This window comes from Erithacus rubecula (assembly GCF_903797595.1).
Source record: "Erithacus rubecula genome assembly, chromosome: 2".
NCBI lineage: Eukaryota > Metazoa > Chordata > Aves > Passeriformes > Muscicapidae > Erithacus > Erithacus rubecula.
The window spans coordinates 102,798,409-102,825,438 of record NC_136685.1 but is presented as its reverse complement, the minus strand read 5'-3'; the positions used below and the strand labels follow the sequence as shown (position 1 = coordinate 102,825,438).

General features: G+C 38.8%; 1 protein-coding gene across 4 annotated transcripts in view; it reads left to right on the top strand.

The window, feature by feature from the left end:
* The window catches only part of MACROD2 (mono-ADP ribosylhydrolase 2), a 432,938-nt gene that overhangs the window by 304,414 nt on the left and 101,494 nt on the right, over positions 1-27,030 (top strand). Inside the window, exon 6 of one of the 4 annotated variants that reach the window (XM_079332083.1) lies at positions 12,302-12,348. The exons of the other annotated variants lie outside the window; for them this stretch is intronic. Coding sequence (XP_079188209.1) covers positions 12,302-12,333 — 32 coding nt within the window. The 3' untranslated portion in view covers positions 12,334-12,348. Of the gene's footprint in view, positions 1-12,301; positions 12,349-27,030 lie in introns of those variants that run through there. 4 annotated transcript variants of the gene reach the window in all.

Genomic DNA, 27,030 nt, shown 5'->3' with positions numbered 1-27,030 from the left:
AAGAGACTTTGGGGCCTTGATAGACTCCAGACTAAATATTCATCCTTTTCCTTGATGAGCTGAAACAGGAATGTAGGTACATTTGGCTTTGGGACTAACCTAAGTGTCTGTAACTCTTAAGAAAATAAAACCCAAACCCAAAGCTAGAAAATGCCCTCAGTGTTCCCACTGTCAGCTTTCTGTACATATAGAGCTAAAAAACATATTCAGGAAAGAGAATTTAACTTAAAAACATAGCATGGTTTCTTGCCCTGAAAAATGAAGGGTTTATTTCTCTTCTACAAAGAAGAAAGTAATATAAATATTGGAATATTTTTTTGCTTTTCAAAAGAGAAGTGATTTTGCAGACAGCATGCATTTGTTTTATGCTTTAGTCTGTGTTTATAAAAAGCACATGCTATTGGTAGTAACTGGAGTAGAAAAAGATCTGTGGAGCTTTATTTGGTAGAAGCTCTTCACTAGAAGTCTTTAAAGATTATACAATTACTTTTGTGTAAGTAACTTGGTATTTTCTGAGGTAATTTAAATTTTCAGTGTAAAAGAGAAATTTGGATTATTTGATTTTAATTGTGTTTACTTAGAGGTCTATGGAAACAAGTTTGAGAGCAAAACACAATCCAGGAACAGTTCATCTCTTCAGTAAGAATTCAAATAACTGTGCGTTTATCTATAGAGATTTGCAGCTGTAAATGTCATTATTAGGAAATATGTAACTCATACCTTGTTTTCCTTGATAAGGTTAGAAGTTGACAGTTCAGACTGTGAGGTGTGGTGTGAACTTTAAATGGAGTGCACAAGGAGGTGAGACTATAGGAGGTTGAGTGGGTGAAAAAGCATTAGTGCTTTAGCTGCACAACTAAATACATTGCTAATCACAATCTTGTGTTGAATATAGTGTTAACCCTAAGCACGTGCTGTAATTTTATTAATTTACAGGAGTGAGGGGGCTTTATATTTATTTTCTTCATTTTTTACTTGGAAGTATTTCAACTCCATTTTTTATGTACCCTTATTCAGAACAAAACAAACAAAATTTAAAAAATAATGTCTGTGATGAAAATCTCTTACTTATTGACACTTACAGAAAAGAGACAAGTAGATTCCTGTTAAATTTCCAGGAATGCTTGAGCAATAGCAGCCATAGTGCACTTTCTCTCTGCTTCTGAAGCTTTCAGGCTGCTTTCTGACAGCCATCACAGCTTGTGCTTTGTGCACACACACATTTTGATAAGAGGGAAAATTACAAAAGTGGAGAAGATGAATTTTGCCTTGAGTGACCTTGGGCTCCTAATTGCTGGCTAGTGAAGAAACACTCCTTTGAAGTGCAAAGGACTGGGACTGCACAAGTGGGAAAACAATCTCTTGGATATTTTTCATTGCAGAAGTGGATCTGTAAATGATAATCAAAGAACAGGCTATTCAAGAGTTTCTTCTCCTCTCATTCTTTTCAATGCTTCATTCTGGTGCCGCATTCCTTGTGCCCGCTTTGGCATTTGGAGATGAATGCCATCTCATATGGTGACAATAAGGCCAATTCAGTGCCCTTCTGTGGGACATTGGGCTGTATGTCCAGCTACACGTAAGGGATTCATTAAATAGCTGTGAATAGCATATTTGAGACAGAAAGGTCACTGTCAGCACTTGGTGTGCTTATGCTAGCCCGTTATGTTAGGAGAATAAAACGATGCATTAAGCATAATTAAACGTGAGTTTGAGATGTTTCAAAGCAGAACCAGTTATTGTCACTTAATTGACTTGGTTGTGTTTTGTGTAAATGGTTCTTCAGACTTTGTATTTTTGTATTTTTTTAAGGTATTTATTCTCTTAGCAGCCTTATTCAGTCTTCTTGTCAGCTTGCCATCTTTTGGTAGCATAATTGTATTTATAACTAAATTATTATATCTTTCTTGGTTATCAACTGGTATCTATCTGCTCTAAAAAAAGAAAATACATATTAGGGAAAAACACCAAATAGGTGAGCACAAGAGGGGCAAAGAAAAGAGAGAGATGAGTAAGAACTCTCCATGCTGATTATGCCAGGCCTGCCTGTATGTTCATGTCTTGGCCACACGGATCAAGCTGTGATGCCCTTTTCCTTCATTATTGCCTTGGATGGAGCTCAGGGCAAGGAGAGCTGAGCTGGAGCACAGCCAAAGCCTTGCCCTGTTTGTTTCCCTGCTCTGTCCTGAGCTCACTGCACGTGCCAGCAAATCTCTCCTGCCTGCTCTGCCCCACTGCTGTGACCTTCCCAGGCTTACCAGCCTTGGGTCAGGAGGTTAAATCACAGAGGGTCTCCACCAAGAAAGGAAAGCCCATCATCTTCATGGCCCCATTGCAGCAGGCTCCTTCTATTTCTGCCCTTTGCAGTGCCCATATGATGCTGCAGAGCTACCAGGGTAGATTCTTCTGACATGGGCTGCAAACTGCAATCTCCTGGACACAGCCCTGTGTTACAAACTGGATGCTTTTGTTTTGGTTATTACTGATATAAATTGAACACCACTGTGCTGGGCACTGTAGGAATGGATAATAAATGGCAGTCGTTGTCAGAAAGAGTTACCAGTTCAGATTGTTTTGTGGTAAATGATGAGGCAATCGGCTGCTAATGCACAAATTGCTCAGGCACAGGGGAAATACTTAAGTACTACTGTCATGATGCTTTCTATGCTTAATTTGCTGGTATTATTATGTCATACCGGTGAGTTCATCACCCTCTCGTATTGCTCTGTGTTCATAATGACCAGTATAATTTAATTTGTGTGCTGTTCTTTGAAATGATTTCATATTCACAGTGTATTCTAAAAAAGAAAAATACTGAGAGCAGAAATGCTGAGTATTGTTTGGGAAGGTTGTTTGCCTCAGCGTTCAATAATGGCAGATGAAGACATTTATTACGTGTATTCAGCTGGCTTTTTCTCACAACGAGAGGTTATCACTTTTGTACTGTAGGGTAAGACTTTAATTGCATTCATCATACATGGCAGGGGATTGGCTGGGATGGCCTCTGAGGATTAAAAATGTTTATCTGAGTATGAAGGGATCATTTGGTGATCTGCCAGGGCACTCTTGTTGTGAGGGGAGGTTTTGCTGTCAAGCTGAAGAGCCACTCAGATAAGCAGGCTTTCTGTGCAGTTACCTTGGGTGCATGGAGGCATCAGCTTACGACACCTGCATCTCTAAACCTTTGGCTCACCCACTCTGCTCCAGACCTTGTGCTTACATATTAAACATCTGTATTTCAGTCCCTGGGGCCATGTTAGCATTCTCTCTTATCATATTACAAGTACATCGCCAGAGCTGGTTTTGGACTTTATTCCCATGGTTTTCCTCTTCAGCTGATAAAGGCATGTTTGATCCAGTGCACAGTATACTGGTAACTCTTACTGGTAAAACAGGAGCCCCATGTGTAGATGATGCCACATCCATCATCTTCTGGAACTTCATGGGTTACCCAAAAGCCTAACTTCAATTAAGACAAACAATGCATTCAGAAAATACCACCAAAAATGCATTCTTTAAAAAACATAAAAATTAAATGCCTTTTTAATGGAGGAAAACAGCATTTGGTATTAAACAGTTATAAACTTCATAAATGTGAACTTCTTTTATTGAATCTTGCTGACAGACAAGTAACTTAAATCTTTATATGCAGAAACTGTATTTATAGGAATGTTCTGCAACAGTGAGAAGTCAGGCTCTTGCATTGCCAGCACAGCCTTACTGGAAAAATATTATTTCAGTTATGAATTTATACTGTGTCTCTGATGCACCGTGTAAAATTAACTTTTATCTCTAGACAAGATCTAAAACGTTTGCAGCAGTTCACTTGAAAGGATGGGGAAAAAGAGCTGTGTGTTAACTAAGAAGATGACATCTTGCCTGAGGCAGTCTGCTTTTCTCCTGGCTCTAGGAGGAATTCCCTGTCTCCTAAAGGTCTGATTCTTTGCAAGTGTTTTGCTTTCTTTCTTTCTTTCTCTTTAAAAAATATGTAGCTGTAGTCTTCTCAGATATTTTATGAGTCCCAGTTGCCAAAATGGAAGAAAAAAAGGAATAAAAATAGCCCATATTCCTGGGTAAGGTGAATCATCTGTTAGCCTGCCTCGTCTCCGGCTTAAGTGCAGCGTTTGATCCGCTGGGCTCTGGGGAGCTTCTGATCCTGAAACAACTGGAATCCATAAGAGCAAATTGATCTGGTTTTAAAACATGGGAGGTGGTGTGTCTCACAAGTGCTTTTCATTGGGAAAATGATAATTGAATAGTGTTTCAGTAGCACTGCGGGGGTTAAGCTACCATGTGTCCAACAGGAGGAATCCCACACCTGTGTGCCCCAAACAAAGGGATCGTGCTCCCAGCACATACCACGGGTCTCAGCTTTACAAGTGCATTTATTTATGGACAGTGAAATACTGTCTGCTTTATAAACTTTGAGAAGAATGAATGCCAAAATATCCTAACCTATTAGCAAAGAAATTTTCTACTGAAAAAGTGAGCAAGTTTCAAGTTCAGTGTGACTTCATGAGCAGACCTGGATTTCAGAGCATGCCACAAATCAGAGCCCTGATGCTGCTTTGAAAATCACCATGGGAATGTCTACAAATAATAACCATTTCTGTGTAAATTAAGATAGAAATGAACTCATACATAAATGCTGTCATCAACTTTAATGTTCAAAATGCTGCTGAGCTTTAATGTGTTTTTCTGTCCACTTAGGCAGGAATTCTGCCCTTACTCATTCTCATGTGTAATACTGGGCCTTGACATCTGTTTTGAAAGTCCTCATGTAGAAACTGATCCTAAGCTCTAAAAAGTCTTAGGATATCTGATATCCATCTTATTTTACTGATTTCTAATGTCAGTGATTGGGGGTACAATTAACTTCCTATTATGCCACAGAAAAACCTCTTAACTCAGAATCCTGTTTGTGTTCCATGAGCGTTTTTCATTTCCATTAGGTGATCTTAAGGTTGTAAGAGTGTGGGAATAGGTCCCTGTGTCACATCCTGGTGCCTCCAAAGGTTAAATAAGTGGAATAAATGTAAGAAGCAGGTCAGCAAAGATGGGCACAATCACGATCACAAATTCTACACATCACTTCTGTATGGAAAAGGTAAAACTCTTTGCTTATGATAAGAGCTGGAAAAGTAGAGGAAGAGGGAGATGTGTAAGGGAAAAATGGGAATCAGAACAGGAATATCTGTACTTTTTCTTCCTTGTTCTTCTGTAGTATTTAAATTGGGCACTTGAAAGAGCTCTTTCTCAGGAGGTGTTTGGCTGTGTATTTGTCTAATGGGTTTATGTAGCTTTGTTTAAAATAGGGTCTTATTATTTGTATAATCATTATAGAAGCCAAAATGTTACAGACCTCCAGAGTTTCTTTTAAAATTCAAATATATTTTTAAAATTTTATTTTGAATTTTAAATTACAGGAATGTCAGCTTCTGGGGTTACAAAATACAGTGCTTTATAATTCCTGTGCAAAATATGCCCAAATACTATACTGGAAGCCAAATTATTTTATTTAGTCGTAGTCTTAGTGTCATGAATTTGATTTTAGGGAAGGTGGCAGCAGACATGTTGGCATACCTTAAGTCAATATTAAGCACCAAAGGATGAAAATTATTACTGGCCTTGGGGAACCCTCCTCTTTCAGTGGTGCTGTTTAGCATGGTGTAAGGTATTCTCCCTGAGAGAAAGTTTCCCATTCAAAGCAGGAATAAGAATGCATGAAATCAAGTGAAAATAATTGCTTCTATCACCTTGTAAGATTTTGTAGTAAGAGGTATAAATACTTGTCCATCACAGAGATGTCGCTTTTCATTTTGAAGAGTATGCTGCAGATATTAAACCATGTGTTCCTTTTGGGTGAAAAGGGGCTGTCTCCATTTTTGAACCTGTCCTGGTTTGAAAGGACAGGTGTCTGCCAGTAAGGGCAGAAGTTTCCCTTTTTGGAATAGAGACTTTGGTTCCACTCCCCTCCCCCAAGTATTACGATTGTTTGAATCAAGGACTCTGAGGCAGAGATAAGGGGGGTGGGAATAACAGCTCTTTTACTAATATATCTAACTATACAAACAGAAAACAATAACAGTTAAAATTGCTAACAGAACGAAATAGGTAACTCGGTGTCAGTCCCTTTAGATGCAAGCACGCTGTCTCTGTGCTTAGTCCAGAGCCCGGATCTGCCAGAGGGCAGACGGGAACGAAGGCAGGAGGGAGGGGGGAGGGGCAGTAGCGGCCACGCCGGTCTCGGGCGGGAACGGGCTCACCCTCACCGAGGGCAGCGGCTCCTCGCTCACCGTGTGTGTCGGGGTGATCAGCTGTGTCCGCAGAGGCAGGAGGCTGGAACGGGGCAGATGCAGGGCAGGTGATCGCAGAGGGTCTGGCTCTCCTGTGCTCGGCCACGTGGGCTGAAGGTCCCAGGCGTCCTCCTCCCAGCTCGCCGGAAACGCGAGTGCCCTCCCGGAAGCCTCAGAGGCCCCTCCGGGGGCCGTCCCCACCCACCCCCTTTTGTCTGGACCTATCAGGGACCCTGGGTGTAGCCCGGCCAGCTCCATTGGCATGATAATGGGAAAAATTCTTTCAATTGACACAGTAACAGAAACACACTCAACCCCCAACAAACCACTGGTTTGAAGGAGGCTGTTTTCCTTGAAAGCTTTGCTGACCTGACTCTGTGCTTTCTAATGTACAAAACTAAGATGTTTCAGCATGTCCCTTTCTCCTGGAATCATTTGTTGCATGAGGTGATGGAACCAATGGGCCAACTTGTGAACCCCTGTCTTGGCAGTCAGGTGTGTCCTGGACATTTTCCAAGTACCTGCAGAGCCCAAACTTCCTGAGGTTACCTATGGCTTAGGGTCTCAGAGGGAGCTGTTTGTTGTATCTCTGTGAACCAAAAGGCCATTAACTGCAAGGGTCAAAGTGTTAATGGAAGGAATAGTCTCCGCTTGCCATTATCTTGGAAATGTTCTGCAGGAACCAGGGAAACATAACACTTGCTGCCTTTTTTCTGTAGGTGGTTTCTAAATAGGTGACCTCAGTGTTCTGTGACTAAATCAAGAGATTAGATGCAAATACAGAGGCCAACAAAGCTGAACTTGCTCAAGCTGCCAGTGGAGAGCCACGCTCCATTATATGGCCACTTTGGTAGCATCGGGTCAAATTCCTCCTAGATGAGTAAAGGTCACAGAGATTGTATTGCTTAATTGCCTGACTTTCTCTTTGTACTCTCTGTTCTTATCCCTTCCTGTACTCCAGGAGAGGAGCACTCACTCTCTCTGGGACTTGGCTATAGGGAAGGTACAGCACTGAGGAAAGATAAAAGGAAAATTTCAGATTAGGATCATGTCACTGATATACTGACCAACTAAATAGCTTTGCAGTGTTTAAAAACGCCCCCAAAATAGTGGAAAGCATTAAAAACAAGGTGTGACTTTCTTCAAGATACACACATTGTTCCTTAAACAGAACATGAGTATGTTCTTTGTAGGATTTCTATTCAGGATTGTGGTGAAGCTGCTTCATTTGTCATAATTCTTTTATTAATTAATAATGCTTCTTATAACCTCAGTTTTGACATTTAGAGTTTCTGGAAATGTAGAAACAAATATAAAACATAAAGGTAGTCCATGATACGTGGTATAAAAAAGTCACTCCCTGACAGGGAGGTGACATTATATCAGAAAATTGGAGAGGATCCTACCAAGAAAGTTTAGATTTGCTTTTTGACATCCAGCTTACATTTTGTATCTGTCTAGATACCCACTATCCATGTAACAGCTATCAGGGAGGATAACAGAGGTTCCAAAAGCCAAAAAGAGTAAGAGGAGAGTCCAGACTGAAAATGTAAAGACATTATATGCTGATGATTATTTTTTTAATTGTTTCTTATGTTTTAGGCTTGGGTACTTATGTAATTTGGATTGGGTTTGGGACAAGTCAATGTGAACTGAATTATTAGCCATATGAGAGAAATTTAGTGTGTATGTGCAAAGTTGAATTGATGCATGAAGTGGTCTAAAGTAGCACTTTTAAAGACATTTTTGAAATATGTGCTAAAAATAAAGTGTCTTGATAGTCTCAGTTCAGCTTGCAGACTACATTTTCTGCATTTGTCTCCATATTATTTTACAACTGGCTTAGAACTGAGGTAAATTAACTGATTGTGACTTCAGATTAGAATGCATATGCAAAAGCAGATGATAAAGCATTAATTAAAACTGCGCATATGTATATGTAGAGAGTTTATCTAAAGCATAAGTTCCAAGAAGACTCTGAAAGAGTAGCATGTCCTTTGAGTTTTTTGAGCCTAAACTGGGTCAGAGCCGTCACTGCTGACATTGTTCCCTAACCTATATTCAGAGTTGAATGAGGTCCAAGCATGCTTCTGCTAATCCTGGTTAAAAATCCTTTCTGTGTATGCCCATAAGGGTTCCTGGGGCACGAGGAGGCTGATTGAGAGGTGACAAAGCCAGAGCAGGTTATACCCAAGGCACTGTGTGTTCTGGCCAGCTGTGCACATTTGTTGGCAGTCCCAGGATGGTGGGATTCTGAAGGCAGGGTGAGATTGTTGGCAGTGCCAGTTATTGCTGTTGCTTGATTGCACTGATTCACAAGAGAACCAGGTTTTGATCAAACAAGGGAAGAAGAACTGCTCTCGTGTTGAATGTTATCTGAGATGGCTCTATCCATTTCACCTTTGGCTTCAGTTATTTTGGGTCATACAGTAATTCACTTTTCCATTTATTTTTTCCTCTTCATTCCAGTAAGATGTATTAGTTATCAGAGTCACCCTGCTGTGGAAAACATCTGGCAAAATTCTGCTCTTGTGTTTGTAATCTATCAGGGGTTTTTTTAGTTTCTTTCCAAATTACACTATTTCTTTTTACTTTCCATATATTAAACACTCCAGTTCTTAAAATTACAAGTGTCTTGACCATCTTATTCCTGCACTGTGAATATGCTGCTTAAGGTACATGCCATACATGTTAAACTTAAGAACAGAAGACACTTTGGGGAAAAGCATTAGACTGTTCTCAATTAGAATTAAGAGGGAAGACTGAATTTGCAAAACTCAAACTGTTGTTGAAAACCTTGCCTTCAGTTTGACCCTCATCATATGGTTTCTTATTTCATGGCACTAATCCAAAAATTGTCACGAGTCCAGTTAAACAATTTTGCATATTTTAAAGCCCTTGCAAATTCTCTCAATGGCTTTCTTATTCTCATTGCTGCTGTTTTTGTTTTGTGAATTAAGTGAATCCTTGTCCTTTTAGTGTTTTGATTTATAATGCTTCTTTTAACAGAAAACTGCATACAGCTTGTGAATAAGATCATGTTGTTTTTACCAACTTTATTTGTAGAAGGGAAAACAAGACTTGAGGTGCTTCTGCCATATTCACTCATATCCATGAGTTATCTCTTGCTATGCATGTCCAATAGAAGTTACAGAAACTTCACTAATAAAATAGTTTTCTGTCTTTCCAGGTGAATAAATATTGTTCAGTAAGATAAAATGATTAATTCACTGTTATTCATTGCAAGGGAAGAAGAATTAATTTAATATTTTTACATTGCTGATTTCATAGATGGTATTCATGCCAATTCATTCCTGACTATTTACAAGATTTTAAACATTTTCTCCATTCCCCTGTAAAAGATCCTTTCTCACTTATTTTGGCTTCTGTGATCCTAAGCCAGCAGACTTTGTCTTCTTTTAAGGTTGGAGGTTAATTGGACAAAGCATTTCTTCATTCACATTTCAAAGTCTTCTATCTGATTTTTCACATGGTGGAAAGACTTTGAACTTCTCTTGGAATGTCAGATCTCTAAAAAGACTTCAGGGAACCCGTAATTTTTTGCTCTACTCCAGAGGTCGGGGCAATAAATGATTTTTAGGCCTTTCTCTGAAGGCTGCTCAGCTAATTCCACCTACTTCAATTACAGTGGCCACAAGTCTCCAGTCACTTGCCTTCCCTTCCACAGAAAGGGGCTGACCTTTTGGATTGATGCATAAATGAAAGAACAACATGCATGAAGTCTTTCAACGGTATTTGTGTCTAGCCACCAAAGACAACCTTCCTTTGGCTAACAAGAGGGAGGAGTGGGGAGTGCAAGAGCCTGTGCTGAGGCAGCTGCTGGGAATTTCAGTCAGTGAGGTAGATCAGAGTGTTTTGCTTTCATAGCCCCATCACAAATATTTTGTGGATGCAGTATTTTGTAGTTGTGAAAGCATGTGACAGGATAACTACTAATAGTGATGTACTTCTCTAATCTGTGTTTGCTGAAATGGACCTTTCATCTTGTCTCTGAAATGATTTTTTTTTCATATTATTTGCTGTGTGTTTTTGCTGTACATCTTTGAGACCCAATAACCCATAGAGAATTTTGTTTAAGACAAAAGAGTGGCTCCTGCAGCAAGTAAGTGGAGCCTTCTCCCATCTAAGTTGTAATTGAGGTTATGGCATGGCACATTGCCTTTGGCAGAGTTCTGCTGCTGACAAACTCAAACCATGATTTTGAGGCTGTTGCAGTGCAAGCAAAATTAATTAATTATTAGAGACATAGGAAGAATTAGAGGAAAAGAAAATTACTTCTGGAGTGAAATACGACATATTGACTATGGAAAAGAGAGGGGAGGAGAGCAAACAACTTAGTAATGAATAATCCACTTTCATGTAGCTAATGGCACTTTAGCAGATCTGCAAGAGTTAGTCTGCTGGTTGGGTTGGCTCTCCACAGGCTGTCAAGTGTTCCTTAAAAAATTAATTTTTTAATCAAACTCTTTCCATGGATTTAACTGTGATGTTCTGTTAAGGGGTTTGACAGGTATTTTGATACCATAATACAAATATCATGGTCTGCAAGTTGATTTTAAATATATTTTAAATTGATTGCAAGGGCTCTCACCTCAGGAAAAGAAAGAAACAAAATGTGGATTTTCATAAATTTGAGTAAAATACTGGCCTGATTAAAAAACCTTTTTAAGTTTAACATTTAAAGAGCATAGAAGTAAATCTTTCTTCATCATAATTTTTTGAGTCAAGTCTTTCTTCCACAGAGGTACACAGTACTTCAATTTTTTGTTTTTTCTTACTATCTGCTTTGGAAGAATGTTTGTTTAAAATATTGGATGGTCTCTGAGTGAATTTAGGTCAATATAGAAAAATAAGCAACCTATCTTGGATTTTCCTGCATCTGCTGATGTGACTTTATACCCTCTGAGAGGTCTTGTAGAGCTGGCAAGGAGAAGGGACTATAGCAAACTTGCCCTTCTCTCATTCTACTCTGTCTTCATTACTTTGTTGTTTACCTTTCATTTATTTTTGCACTTTTATTTTTAGACTTTCTCATTGAGCTCCATTATTTTGAACAGACATCAGTGAAGCCATTATCTTTTACTTTTTTCAGGATCAAGGAATGCTGTGTGTCTCCCTGCTCTGCCAAAAGGGATTTTTCAATCTTCTTTGAGTTTCCTCACACATTTCATCTTATGTTTTCCAAATGTTGCTGTTAGGTAGCATGGGAATGCTCTGGAAGTAGCACAGGTGGATCTGGTCAGTTCAGTCCCTCTCCTCTGATAAAGGAGGGTAAATCTGCTATTGTGCAGTGTTACTCTGCAGCAGCCCACAGGAACTGATGATCATAGATGAGCACACTGCCTCTGTGCTTAGTGCTTTATAATGTCAGAAAGGTTTGGCAAACTTACAGTTAGGTCACATGCATGGTGTTTTTAGGAGTTCACAGGAGTGCCCTTATCTCCTTGTTTCACTTATTAAAGCAATTTTTAAATAAGAGAAGGATGCATCTCTCCAACTCTCACCTACATACAGGTATAGTTTCCACCCTGTGGGAAAATCCAAGTTTGGCAGAAAACAGTGAAAGGTAAATGTTATTTGACACATCCAAGATTCTACAAGATAAAATTGTTTGTGGTGGTCTGAAATCTAAGTAACTCTCTTGGTAAAATAGTTCAGATCCACACTGGAGCAGCTAAGAGGAGAGGAAAACATTTGGAGAGACTTATCTTGGAGTTAAAAGGTGGGTGTTAAATTCCCACCCATTCACAACTTCTCTTTGAGGTTGGAATATGAATTTTGTTGAAAGTCAGTTGGATTTGTGCATTTGGAAAGGGTACTTTTAACAATTTTTCTGGTGGTTTAATGAAGATATGTTATAAATTAATATATTAATCTGTTCAAGTTGGGTTCATATTGAAATTCAAACTGATTGAAGAAGGGAACACTGATCTCTCAAGTTCTCTCACCATTTTTTCTTGATATGCTTGATATTTTTATAACAGACTCCAGCTTGCCTTTCTGTGCGTGGTGCTGACACCCTGAATTGAAAATTATGGCACAGCTCAAGGATGAGATCGATTGAAGTGCTTTTTATTACTGACTGTTCCCAGGCAAAATGCTTTAAGCAAACTGTGTGATGGAGGCAAATCAGATTATATGGGGTGCTGGCCTTAAAGAGATCTTTATATTATGCCTTCTGATAAAACAGAAGTGCATTCAAATGAGTAATTGCAGTGTGTATACGAGGGAAAAAAAGTGTATTTTGACTGCTTAAATGAATAAAACTGAAAATCCACAAAATTGAGTTGATTTTTATGTGGTTTGACAGAGGACATCCAGTCTGTTGGAAGACTGCTTAAAAACTCCAACTTTTAAATTTGGAGGAGCCTGAAAAGCTGACAGGTACAAGCAAGCAGCTTTTGAGAAGTCTGTAGCCCTTTATGTCAAAAAAACTTCCCGTTATGGGTTTGGAAGTGAAGTTTAAAGGTTGGGATCCCCCACAGCCATCTACAAATTATAACAGTAGTGAAAGAAGAAATGTTGCTGGCTGCAGTGAATCAGATTGAGGATGTGTTTAGCTAGTGTCATGTCAGGTGCCAATGAGAATATTTCCAAATCACAGATTATTAGTCCATTTTCCACATATTTGTAACAGAGAGATCCTCAGCCAACAGTAGTGTTATTTTCCTTAAAATAAATGTACTAGATTTTAGTTTCCTGAATGTTTATTGTTGCTTTTGAACTCTCATAATGCTTCACATTTGAGTATTCTGTCACTTTATTTATTCTTTTATTGCAAGCTTATTAAAGAATCTTGTTCCTGTGTGGGGTTTTCTTCAGCCTCCTTTCAGACTGTTAAATGTGACTGTAGTTCTTGCACATGGAGAGGTGGTGAACAACTGCTACTTCATCACTTCTCTAGGCCACTGAAGTTACTATAATCCTTTTTAAAGTAATAATTGTTAGAGTTGACATTTTAAAATATTTAATGTTAGTTAATGAAAGAGAGTGGGGCTTTTTTTAAAATGCTTAATGGGTTCTGTGTGTAGGTTAGGGCTACGTGCTGAGTTCTTGGAGCCCTCTGTGGGGTTTGAGGGAAAGTGGTTCTCTGTTAAGAGAAGAGGGTGGTGTCCATGTGTTCATATAAACACAGAGAATTACATGATTGCTGGAGGGGTGTGTGGAGCTGCATTTTCTTTGTTTTTATTTGTCTATTTTTACCACTCCAAGGTAATGCCTTTGATGTGTTCTTGTGGTTTATGTTCCACCCAGGGAGCAGCCAGCTCTGTTCTCCAGGGTGAGCTTTACCTGTGCTGCTCTTAGGAGAGAGGTACATCATTAGCACAGCAAGCATCCTTTTTCTCTTAATGCAGTGCTGCTGCTTATATGGTCAGCTCATGTTTCAAAGGGCAACACACTGGGGTTATTTCCATCTCTTTTGCATTGTGCATGTTGTGCTTTGCATCTTGCCCTAATGTAATTTGCTTTACGTTTGCCTTAATGTGTTGGTTGTGAGAGAGGCAGGCGTCCCTCTTAATGCAATTATGGTTTATCTTTTGGGATAGCAAAGCTCCTGTGGGACCAGCTAGTTCTGAGAGCTGGTAGAGATGCATCAAAACCTCCCTTACAGGATAAGCTGTCCTTTCTAGCTGACATTGAATAGCTCACACAAGAACCTGCCTTAATAAAGTGCACATTAGCCAGCAGTGATAGCAGAGGTCAGTGCCACGTGTGAGCCTCTTCCTGACTGAGATCCTGCTTCCCTCTCCTGCCTGCTGTGTTTGGACAGTGTTGATACAAACTTCACAACCAGCTCAGAATTCCTCTCTGAAGTGTGAACCTCAGCCACCTGTTGGTGACTCGGTCTGGCTGGGTTTGTAAGAATAGATAACAGGCAACTAGATATAAAAAGAGTGGGTTTCATGAAATCTTGTTACAGCTGATGATGGCTTATTTGAGAGGAATAGCAGGCAAAATGGTAAAGGGTAAAAACACACTGAGAAAAGGGAATGCCTGCCTACAATTAATTAAAACAGACCTCAGCAGTTCTCATAGCTGTCTTCCTCATCCTGTGATAGATACTTCTCTGTTCATAACAGATTGCCTCTGACAAGGAGATGGTGTGTTGTTTCATAGATAAACTCTTTTTACAAAATTTAAAGTATGTATTTCTAAAGTTTTTTTTTATTTTTAAATTGTGGTAATGATGGATAAGATGCCATGGCTCAAGTTTACCAAAGCACTTAAGCGTGGGCTAAAGAGCCCTGGTGAATATGGCTGATAAGGGAAGTTCTTTAGCTGTCTGATTAAAAAAAAAACAAACATTTTTCCTTTTTCTTGGTATCCCTTCTTCCTTCCAATGGTCATGGCTTTTGCACTAATGCTCAATATAACATGGTACAATTAGAACAATTACTGTTCAGGCTGGTTTTGCAAGACACAATTTGGAAGAAATTAGTGCCACTGAGCTGCAGAACCATGCATTTCCCTTCTCAATTTGCTTGTGTTTAACAGTTTGAAAATTGGCAATTGGGCCCTGAGGATACATGTATATATTTACTCTGGTAATTTTGGGACAGGCACATTGTTAGAGCACAGCTGGTCTTTACCACCTAGGTGGAACCTGCTGTATTCAGCAAGGCTTCTGAGCTCTGTCCTTCTTGGGGTTTAGGATGTCATGCCTTGGTGACCAGACTGAGAGGATCTTCATTTGCCTTTCACAATGAATTTATGGCCCTTGGCCAAATTAACTTCTCTTGATATGCAATATGTGCATGGGCGTGGAAGCACAGATAGAAGTTCTGGCTTCCCTGTAATGGGATAATGGAAAGTCTGTAGGGAATGGGACAATAATTTCCCTATTATGAATGTGCCTAAGAAATGAGTTTTCAGTTCACTAATGTAAGTCTTCTCTATGCCCACTCAATTTACTGTCTGCTGTGCCTCTGGGTCTGCTCTGAGAAATGCTTCTGCACATGTCTAGACTGATTAAGATTCATATAAATAGATGCTTTCTATATGAAATGCATTTTGGCACTGTATTGACATTGGAATATATTACTCTCTTAGCCTTTAACAGTTGAACAAATTTAAATAAAGTGATGGCTCATTTTTACAAGGTGATAAAATGAACATAATTGGGTTAATAACTTAATCTGGCAGCCTGGAATTAGATTGCACGTACCTGTATGCACAAAATTTGATTAGAGAAAATCAGATTTTCCATTCCACTCGCTGCTTTTGTTACCTTTGGTAGTTCCATATCACTGCCTAGAAGGAGCCTGTTCAGACCAACCACTCCAAATCTGATGGTGTCACTCATTCCAACCTCAGTTGGTTTTTGTCTATACTGTTTTCTTACTACAGGACAACATTTGTTTTCCTTTAATATTGCTAATCAAACTTCCTGTAGAAATGTCAGACACAAGAGGGGTTTAAGGCTGCTTTGGCAGATGGTTCTCACAATTTTTTCCTGGCAGAAACAGATCAAATTGACTGAGATGAATTTTGGGGATACTAGCAGTGTTCATTTGGTTTCTTCAAATTTGCTGTGTGAACTTATTTTTTTTATCAGTCTTTGGTTTTCTTTTTCTTTTTTTCTATATTTTTTGTTTGTTTGGTTGGTGGATTTGGTTATTTTTGTTTTTGTCTTTTTTTTTTTTTGTTTGTTTGTTTTTGGGTTTTTTTGTTTGCTTGTTTTTTGCTTGTTTGTGTTTTAATTCATTTGACATCAGATTTCCATTGCAAAGAGCCCCACAGTGGAGCCGATTGCAGACACTTGCTCAGTCACTGAGCCATCACAAACTCTGTCACCAGAACTTCAGGAACAGAACAAAACCTGCCAGACCTTACTCCTGGACACACTAAAATTACTAACTTTGCTTCCTTGCCTGACTAGAAGCTGCAGGAACATCACTCTCTGCTTCAAGTAAATATGTCCACTGATAGAAAATATCAAGTGGGATAATAAAGCAGAGCTTGTTGAGTCTTGTGCACAGACTCATAGGCCATGGTCACTAGGTGATTTATGTCACTAATCATCACTGACTAGTTGAGTTGATGTGCTTCCACCACATTCTGCTTTGTAGCCACTCCTTTTCCCTCTTAAAATATTAAAATACTGCCCTGGGACCACCAGGTTATATTTGTGACATATGCTCATGATATGGCTAACAAATGGATTCTAATTGATTTATTACCCTTTCAGGTTTGAGCACTTATATACAACTAATTTAAACATTGACAGCAGATGAAAAGCTTAAATACCAATTGCTGTTCCAGGACAAAATTGTTTTAAATTAATCACTTAAAATTCGAATTTAATGTAGTCAAGTTTAGCAATTAAATAGACTTTAAATAGAGCATCAAATTAATAGATCTGGAAGTCTCTAATGTTTGAATGAACAAATTAAGGCATCAATGCTCGTTATTTAGCCTTTTAAGGATAAACTAATGTCAAAGCTGAAGGAAGGCTTTCAAAAGTCATTTTTTCCCAGGACATGTTCATTAGTCCTTTGTTTTATTGTTGGGAGGTGCAGTAGCCCTTCCTGGGTGTGATGGATTTTAATTTCAGTGCTGTGTTTGGGTGTGTCAGGGTGGTGTGTATTTCCAGGTGCTATGGGAAGCTGATCCCCATGCCTTGACATGCACATGATGAGGGTTATATAAAAAGTTCAGCTTGTATTCTAATATGGGTGGACTATTTCCTTCTGTTGCAGATACTTTTCTCCCTGTGGGCATGTTATTAGCAATTTTATTCAGTAGAATCTGTGACAGTAAAATACTGTGGTATTGTTCACCTCTGATTATACTTTTTAAATTGCTTTTTCTTGCTTCCTGTTGCTGTGCAAACTTTGTGTGTATATCCTCTATTATAAAACACTTTTGCATTGACTACAGCATCTCTAAAAGTTCAGTCCAATTTGTAGTAAATATTTTTATTATGCTTGTTAAACAGATAGTATATATTCCTGGTATTATATTACAGTATTATGTCTGTCATTGTAGCACCTACAAGGGAATGCAGATGAAATTAATATCAGAATTTCAGACACCTTCATGACATCTCTAAATTCCTTTTCCCATACAGGTGTGTTTTCTTAGTATAGTGTCTTTCTATGTAAACACATTGAATCTCAGATTTAATTTAAGAAATCATTGTTTGTTATCATGGGCTCTTGACCAATGTATGATTGCAGCTATAAAACTGAACCAAATGTTATTTTGTCTAAGGCATGAACTGTGAGTGTGCAGCAGAGAATGTAAGACTATTAGTTGAGTGTTTGCACTTCAGATATTTCTATGCATGTTTTCTAAGAGAAAACCTGTCACAGAACATAAAATAATCCATATTTAAGAGGTAAAAATAATTTAGGAGCACAGAGAGAATTAGTCTTTTTTTACAGAAAAAAATTGTTTTCCCTGTAGAGAAAGGCATAGAAAATATCAAATAATTGCTAAATACAATGGCACAGTGGGGAGAACTTGGTTTGTTTGTGGTGCATGAAGAAAATGGGAGAAGTTTAATGGAATTTAAAGGAAATCAACAGCTGACATTAAAAGTGTGTAATGTTTGATTACTTGCAGCTCTAGAATATTAAGTCATGTCTTTAAAAGAAGCAAAAGCAAAAGGTGGAAGGTGAGGTGCTGGGATTAGACCTTTGTGGGTCAGTACTTAGACATGAAGGGAAAAGCCTCTCAAGTTACTTGTGTTCAGTCAAATGAATGAACCTGGATTTCCTCTGGGGATGTGTCCTTTGTCACCTGAACATCCCCAGTGAATTAACAGCAGCTCCTTTTCTTTCTCCTGCCCTGGACTGCCCAGGAGACTCTCAGCCCTGCTGGGTCAAAAGGCTTTGGCTTGGGTGAGGTGTGATTTGGTGATGGGGCTGTAGGTGTGATGTGATGGATTGTCCAAGTGCTGCCAAAGGGATCTGTAGCTGCAGGCAATGGTCTGTCTCTCCCTCAGCAGATCAGGAATGTGGGTGTTTCTTTAGGTCTGTCAGCCCGTGTTCATGATACTCTGGGAGTTTAATTGTCTCCAACACTTTCATGCCCTTTCATTTCAGTTTTGATGAAGCTGGCCAAAAGGTTCAAAAGTCACATTCTGGTGGTGGAAGAAGGGAAGCTGTCATGGCCAGAGCAGTCATATAAGCCTTTTTTGCTATGTGAAACTGGATCTAAATAAGAAAAACTGGGTTTTGGAAGTAATTTAAATAACCCTGCTTCAGGGCAAAAGATGAAGTTGGATTAGGTTCACAAAGTGGAGAAGACGTTTATCTTTAAGCATAATTTTATCCTTTAACTGTGTCCATCTGGATTTCTTATATCTTTCCTGGAAACATTTGGTATTGGCCACAGTTGGTGAAATGATACTGAAGAAGTTGAATCATGATCTTGTCTGGCAATTCCTAGACTGCGAAGTCTACCATGCTGTCCTCATTACCCTGATTAATGCAGCTTGCAAATATTCTCCTTTTACTGAGTTATTTGATTGTATGTGCTGATAATTTAAGACATTTTTATTCCTTCCAGAATTTTAAACCCAACTTCTGTTGCATTTGAGAGCTGGAGTGGTTTGTGAAGGGATAAGAAAGTGCTACCTTGCTACTTTCCTTCTTAAACGTGCCTGAAGAGCAAACTGGAACAGCCATCCCTGACTTTTGAGTGTAGCATATGTTCTGTGTTGATCCAGATCTCTGCTCTATAAAAAAGGGGAGAGCTAAAAGAGTTGCTGACAGACCAGCATAGTTTTTGTGGTGTGTGATACGTGCCAAATTTCCAGTGATCCAACAAAGCCATCTGGTTTCACATTTATCAAAGGTCAGTACTTATGCATTCTAGCAGCACAGCTGAATTGATTCACTGACATGAAGGTAATTATGAGCTCAGGTCAGGGTGATGAAGGTATAGCAGTGAAAAATTCTCTTTTGATGTCCATCCTTTAGACTGTACTGGACTGAAGTGTTGTTAAATTCTGTCTTTTCTTCAGGGTATGTGGACTCTGGTGTCCACCAAACAACCAAACTTTTGAGAAAAAAGCATTGACTTTTTAAAACCATCCCTTTTGTTTTTTCTTCCTAACAAAAGTCCTAGAAATTAAAGTAAAAATTGGGGAACTTTAAACCTGGCATTGGAAAGGGAAGGATTGAAGGATCTGGTAGATGTCTTTCTGACACAAAAGATAATATAGCAGCTTTTGATTTGTGACTTCATTGTAATGATTCCAAATAAATATAGATGGTTTAGTTAGATTTTTCTGTTAAAATGCATTGATACAACTAAATTTCAGGATCTTTATGAAACTTTTTTTTTTTTTGTTAGATTTTCATTAGCTCCTTGTATAAAAGCAGCAGAAACAGAGCAGAGTTTTGGTCCCCTGGTTCACACATTTGTCTTTAGTTAGCCCAGAATTGGAAGCACCAGAATCTTTTAATGCACAGTTTAAACTATGAGGTGATGTGGTTTAGAAGCATCACAGCAATATGACAATCTCTGTTATAAACAGATACTGTAGCTTCAGAGTGAAAGGTGACTTAAGACTGAAGGGGTATGCTTATATCCAGAAAGGATCTACCATCCTGGTGTGAGAGGTTGAACTTAGAGGATCAGAAGTTCCTTGATAGTGTTATATTTTTATTCACTGATATTATTCCATGATTTTACTCTGTTGATATAATTTCCATTTTACATATGAAGAATGGAAAGCAGGTTCATCCTCCTGAACCTGACATAGAGTTGAAATGCATGATTTCAGTAACCACTCTGACTTCCTTTATTCCAGTGCCTAGCAAACTAGATTAGTTATTTTTTTCTCTCCTCAGAAATTCTCCTGTGCCAGTGTGCCCATGAAACCTCAGTTAAGTGTTTGGAGAAGTTATTTTCCCCCAAAACACCGGGTTTTTCTAGGAGCCTTTAAAGAATAAGGCCCCAAATCCATTCATTTGCTCTTCAGCTTGAAGAGCTGTGTCCCACTTCTGCTCCTTCAGGAGGAAGGGAAGGTGAGATCTGGGACACAATAATCTTTACTGTAATTCTTAAAACCAGGAAGAAAAGATTTCTTTTTCTTTACTGTTCTTATCATCATCTGAAGAAAAAGCTTCTATGGCTGAAATTCATGAAGAGCTATTCCTCCATCCCAATTTGAACTCTTCTAAGGAGAACTTTTGTTGGTCATCATAATCCAAATTCTTCCCTTTCAACAAAAAAGCATTCAGAGGTATTGATTACTTTTCTTCCTTTCTTTTTCCTCTGATGTGCTCTGTAAGAAAAGTTAAATCTGTTGCTAAGGCTCATGTTTCCTCAGCAGATTCTGCTGCTTTCTGTGGGAACATATCTTATAGTGCAGCCTGCTTGAGCCCAAGAATGTTTTGTAAGACAAACACTTAGCAGGTAACCAAGTTTTGTCCTTTGCATTATGAAAGACTACCCATCCCTCTGATGAAAGTTTTCATTTTGCACAGTTTGCCAGCTGACAGCACTCACTTGCCACACTTTAATTTCTCTTTAAGAAAGCATTTTAGAGGTTGGAAGATGTCTGTATAAAACTCCACGAGTGAGAACTGAGTGGAAGTTTTGCTGTTGACTTTAGAAAGGTCAGGATTGCATCTTCTGGCACTGTTAAGTGGAAAGACAGAAACCCTTCCTGTCAGTAACCCATAGTTGTGGACTGCACTGGAATTATTACTAGAACTTTAGGGGCCAAATAACTCAAAGTGGTTCAAGCTCTTGAGGGCAGCCTGAGATACTGCTGGGTAAAACCAAGGTGTCATGATTCACTGTTTCTCAACATTTATTTCTTCTCCCCTTACAGCTCATTGTCTCCCACTTTTGGTGGGGGAAGCAAAAAGTGGGAAGAAGAAAGGCAATCCTGCACTGCAAAGTTACAATTCTATCATGATTAGTTTCTTACAGATTTCAAGAGTAACTGTTAAGCCATGGTTGAATGCATTGCTGTAAAATATAGTTATTGAGTGGTTTTGCTTCTTAGCTTTTACCTTTTCTCCATAAAATTTCTGCTTGATTGGCCAGGATTCAGTGAAACCTCTCATTAGGGCCCCATGGTTCGTTAGAGCTTAAAGAGGCGTCACTGAAAATTGAATTGGCTGTGCTGTGATTCTCTAGCTGCTCTGGTTAGTAATCATCTGATGTGATGCTCTGTCCTTTGCAAGCATAAATCTTCCTCAAGTCCATAGTATGTGTTAAGGAGTTAATTTGTTTAGCATCTAAACTCTGAAATGCAGGATCAGAGAAACTCTTTGTACAATGTTAAAGAATATAAACAGGGAATGCATTTCATTCCGAAATGTTTTCAAGAAATGACTGTGATGATCTGTACAAAACACCGATTTTTACACTTGGGTTTTCTTCATCACCTTTTGATTTGAGAGATGAGACTGACAATTCCTTAGGCTTGCTACTGCCATTAGCCAGATTGATAGTCAGAGGGAAAATGCCATCATGAAAAATCAGTCTTTAAAACTTTTCTCCCCATCCCCCAGTAAAAGGAGTAATAAAGCATAATTATGTTTTTTAATCAAAGTTAGAGTCATGTTTGCCAGAGCATGAATGTGATTTGCATATGTAATTCATTGACTTTAAAACTGAGTCTGTCCTGATTTGAATTGTGAAATAAAATATATGGAAGGGGATGGGCTCTAATTTAAGAAACTAATGACTGAATTGGTGAAAACAGCAACAACAGAAATGTTTCTGCATGTGCAGGCACAGGGAATCCTACTTGCCTCCCTGCAAGGACAGCTACACCTCTTAACATGTGGTTTTCTTGGTGAAACAGGGAGGGGAGCCCATGACATGTGGAATGATGGTGCAGTTAATAGCTGACCTTTGATCTGGAGTGATGGTGATGTGACTATATTTGACCCCGGAATCGGTACTTTTGTGCCCTTCAGCTGAAAATCTGACATTTTACAAAATATTGCTCTTTTAAATGGCAGTGTCAAGCTTTTTAAACAGGCAGAAAATCATTCTTTCAATGAACTTGATCTTCCCTGCCTTGCTATGGAGGTGCAGAGTACCTGGAGGAGAAACACAGGATGGCTCTTCCTAGGAGCAGGGAGGAATCTCTTTGGTCTTCTTGTGTGAAAATAAATATTAATTGGTTTATTTTGTTGTTTCCATGCATAAATCATCTGCTAATTGCCAGGAAATGTAAGGATCAGACATGGCTGTAGGTACACAAGGGAGGCTTTGAGTTGGATGAACGTGCTTAAGGAGAGCCTGCAAGCCTCTGCTGTGGGTATCAGTACTGTTCAAATTTGTTATGAGCAAGCCTCTGAAAGAATATTGCAGCATTTGGTATCACATAAACTTCGGTTTATCTCAAATAATAAAGAGTAAGGAGCAATGATAATCTCCAGTTTAATCTATGTACTCTGTGAAATGAAACATCATTCAAAATTGCTGGGGTTTTGTCTCTGAGGAGCTAGAGCATGCTGATACAATGACATATTTAATCAGAAGGAATATATTTAATAAGAAGGATTTATGTGTCAAAAACTGCAACTAAATGACACAGGAGCTGCTTAGAGATACGAAGACACAAAATTTACACTTTCTATTCCATTTCTGTGAAATGAACATTTAAAGGTCAGGAAGAAAGGCTAGTATTTGCATTTAAATGGAGATATTTTGAGTTGAAATGGTGATTGCTGACCTCTGTCCTGACTCAAGTAGATTTTTGTTTTGTTTTTAGGACTGAGAATAAGGCACAAAAAAAAAAAAAAAAAGAAGGTTAAATTACTATAAATCAGTAAAATGCTGCAACTACTCTCAGCTTCTACATTATTGCCACCTATTTGCACATATTTGGTCTTCATCAAGCTCTTCTATGCTTTGTGTAGTTTTAAAAAATGTTTGGCCTCTAACCATAGCCACTGTAGGGTCTTCTGAAAGGGAATGTTTTCCAAATTGAAGGAACCTGAGTAAGAAAATACCACAGGAAAGTGCCAACCCACATGTTCAAGCCCCTTGTTTTCTTGGAGCAGACACATTTCTCAGCCTGTGCATGAGACACTGGAGAAGTTTTTGCTGTTCACAGGTCTGAGGTTCTGCCCAACACGCACTTGAGAGAGTTACAACATTTTCTTTATGTTTTGGTGGTGCAAATGTTCCACCTTTGGAGCTGCACCAAAGCATCTCAAGGATTCAGGTTTGATGGGAAGCGTATTTTTCTTTCTGCCTACTTGTGCTGGTGGGTGGGATGTTGGAAGGCTGTAGCTGCCTGTCTCTGTATTCAGCTCTGTGCTCCACTCTGCAGCAAGTGTTGCTGGTGCTCTGTGCTCAGGAGCTGAGGTTTGCTCATAACAAATTTAATGTTAAAGTTAATGTTTCTCACATTAATTGCATTGAGTGATGATACTAATGAGTAAAGGCTGTTTTCTCATTCTCTTGCTCTGTGAGAGGTGTAGGCTAGACAAAAGATGAAGATACAGCTGTGACTGCTCTGTTGGTCCCAGCTTGGGCCAGGCTGTGTGAATACAGATGTCACAATCCTGAGATTCAGGATTCACCTGTTCCGTGGTAGCACTTCAGGTAAGACTCGGTCTGTGTGCCAAGTTCTTGAGGGAATTTTCACTTTTTGTCACACCACTTAGAAGTGTGTGCAGAAAAAATGCCTTGTTACCTTCTGAGAACTGCCTCTGAAATGTCACCTGCATCATCTTCTGAGCTGTCAAGAGTGGCAGCAAAACTTTCACTTATTTGTTAAAGAACCTCCTTGCAGCAGGGGTTTGCTGCGTTGGGAGTAGAGCAGTAGATGGCAGAGACAAGTGGAGAATGCACAACCTAAAAGAGACTTAAAAGGTGCTAATATTTAAAAAGAAACCTGCTGTTCTTAAAACTTTGAGAAGTAATGCTGTGTGTTCATGCAGTATATTATACTGTAGGTAATCTCTGTGACTGGGGAGCATTTAGATTGTCTGTATAGTTACTCTCTTTAAACATAGGCTATATATTTCAAATTTGCTAGAGAAAGGAGATTGAGTAGTTTCTGGTATTTTGCTGATATCTTTCTGAAAAATTCTAGTGTTAAAACCACATGTTTGTGATGTGTTTTTATAATCCCAAAATATGCAATACTCGTATAAACTATTTGGAGCTGCCTGTCCAGACTGGAATCTGTACATAGTCACAAAACTAGGAGGAGGAAAATAAAAAAACAGAGTAGAAAAAAGTTTTTATTACCCTTGGTAATGATAATATCTTAAGACTTATTGGTAATAAAATTTTCAGCTAGAAATATGAGTTTTTAATTGATCCTGCCCTTTTAATAAATCATGTCCAGGCTTAAAGATTTCTGTTCTCACAGACTTGAGTAGGGGTGAAGGGTCAGCTCTCCTTGTAACTGCTTCCCTCTTGAAAAAGGAAGAACTCCTTCTTTGCTCAGCCCTCTGTTATGGCCAAAACAAGATATTGAATTTCTAGTTTCATCTGTGCTGCCTCATGAGTGACTTCCAAAGCTGCCAGGGTGACTCCTGTTTTTTTCTGAGAACACTGCATTGCGGTATATCTTGGTCTTGAGATGTCAATATGTTTTTTCAGTCAGAAACACACTTTCTTTTTTTCTACATGACTTCTATAGGCTTGCTGCTCTGGGAGAAATGTTTCTTGCCTGATGTTGTTCTTGAAATATTAATCATATTAGTTATGATTAATACTGATCAAGGCTCTTCATTTTCTGGTGTCAGTTTTGTAGTGAGCACCCCCATCTCCCCATGATGGACCTTTTTTTTCCTTATTAATGCTGAGAGATGCCAGAGCTCATGGCTGAGCAGTCAAGTAACAGAAAGTTCACAGCTTCCTGCAGTTGTGTTCCCTGATGTCAGAATTCTGCCTGAAGAGATGCTGCTTGAGCATTGAGGGGAATGGTTTGAAAATTAATGAGGTTACTTTGCATGTGTGGACCATTACATCTGTATGTAAATACAGTGATTATTTGATTTTCAGCTGTAAAAGGAGTCAATCTGCAGGAGAAATGTGGAATATGTTGATAAATATATTTGAGCTCTGCTACCTTTATTTCATCAAAGATTTGTCATATTTTTTGATACCTGTTGGCTTTTGGAGTGATACAGAAAAAGGAACATGTTTTTGCTGGTAAACTGTCCATCATGTTAGCAGCTGGAGCCAGCATAAGTGTTCTCACCTGAGTAAGATTGGCATTTCCTGAACAATAGCTTAAACTTAGTTGGACTTTGCAAATTTTGAGTATTCATCCCTTACTGTTGAGCTTGGGCTTAACCATTGGAAGGGTTTTTCTGGATGGTGTGTGTATTAAACCTTCAGTGTGTCTGTAGAGCAACATATTTACCTTAACTGTGTGACAGGAGGTTACACTGTTCTTTTTAAACAAGATGTGCTTTTAGACCTGAAATCTCTATCTACTAAAACATATTTCACTGTACACATGAACACATAAATATTTCAGTGTCAGGAAGTAACAATGTATTCTCTTTTAGCTGAGGAAGGTGAGACTGTTTAAAACCCAAGATTGTTAGTATAGAAGCTTCTAAATTTGGGGCTCATTAATCAATTTTACAATCAGAGCAGCAAAAATAAAAAGTGTATAATCTAGAGCTGTGATTATTTCCATCAACGACAGCAGTTTAAAATGTGACTTGTGTAACTAAGGTAGTAAGTAGGAAATTAAAAAAAGAAAAAAATTCCCCCAAGACTATAGCTTTTTAAATTTGAGGTGATATAACAAGCAGGAAGCAGCCAGGAAAACTTATGCTCCTTGTTTTTTGCAGAGTGAACAGTGAACTTTTGACATGCTGACTTAGAGTCTTCATCTGAATTTGCCTAATTTGACATACTCTAGCTTCACATCTTCTGACATTCTCCCAGGCCCCAATTCCTTCTGGCCAGGAATCCTTTTATCTCAGCCAAAGCCATTTTTTACAAGCCGTGCTAGCTAGCATTTCACATTTCTACTGGGGACATTTGTAAGGGGAAGAAAATAAGTTAAGTAATAAAAGTGAGAAGATAATTGTCAGGAAAGTGAAACAGCAAAAAAGGAAAAGTGATTTAAACAAAAGAAGGGAAATCCAGCAAGGAATTACTTATGTTTTCTCTGGGCTACTTTCATTAATGTGGAAACCAACTTGCTGAAGGAATGAGAACCTCCAGTGTTAGTCTATGGAGAGAAGAAATAGAAGAAAACATTTGCAGTGCTGTGAGCTTGGTCTTGCTGGTTTTGTTTTGATTTCCCTAGTGCTAATAGCTTAGAAACAGCAATAAAGATGGACTGTCTGCTGGCACATCTTATTAAACACTCTGTGTTGGTCTGACCTGAATGAGGTGGCCAGGCAAGGTGGCTTCTGACACCCTCCAGAGTACAAAAGGGACCAACAACCTTCTCAGCTTTTTGAAAACAACCCAAAGAAAAAGGGAATTGTTTTTTTCTTGGTATCTCATGGAAACAGCAAGGCAGGGAAAGATTCTCAGTTTAACATGGGAAGCAAATCAGAAATTGCTACCAACAGGTTCCTCAACCACTGCTCACAGAGCTGCCTACATCCTGAGATGGGGTTTTCAGGACAGCCATTCTCTATTGTATTTTGTATTAAAAAGTATTTGATACTAATAGGGATTCTGTGGGTTTTTTTGGTGTGTCTTTAAGTGGTATTTTGGAAAACAGATGACGTTCAAATTGTGCCACATTGACATAGAGTAGATCTGCAATGACTTACCAAACATCAGTGAAGTCCTG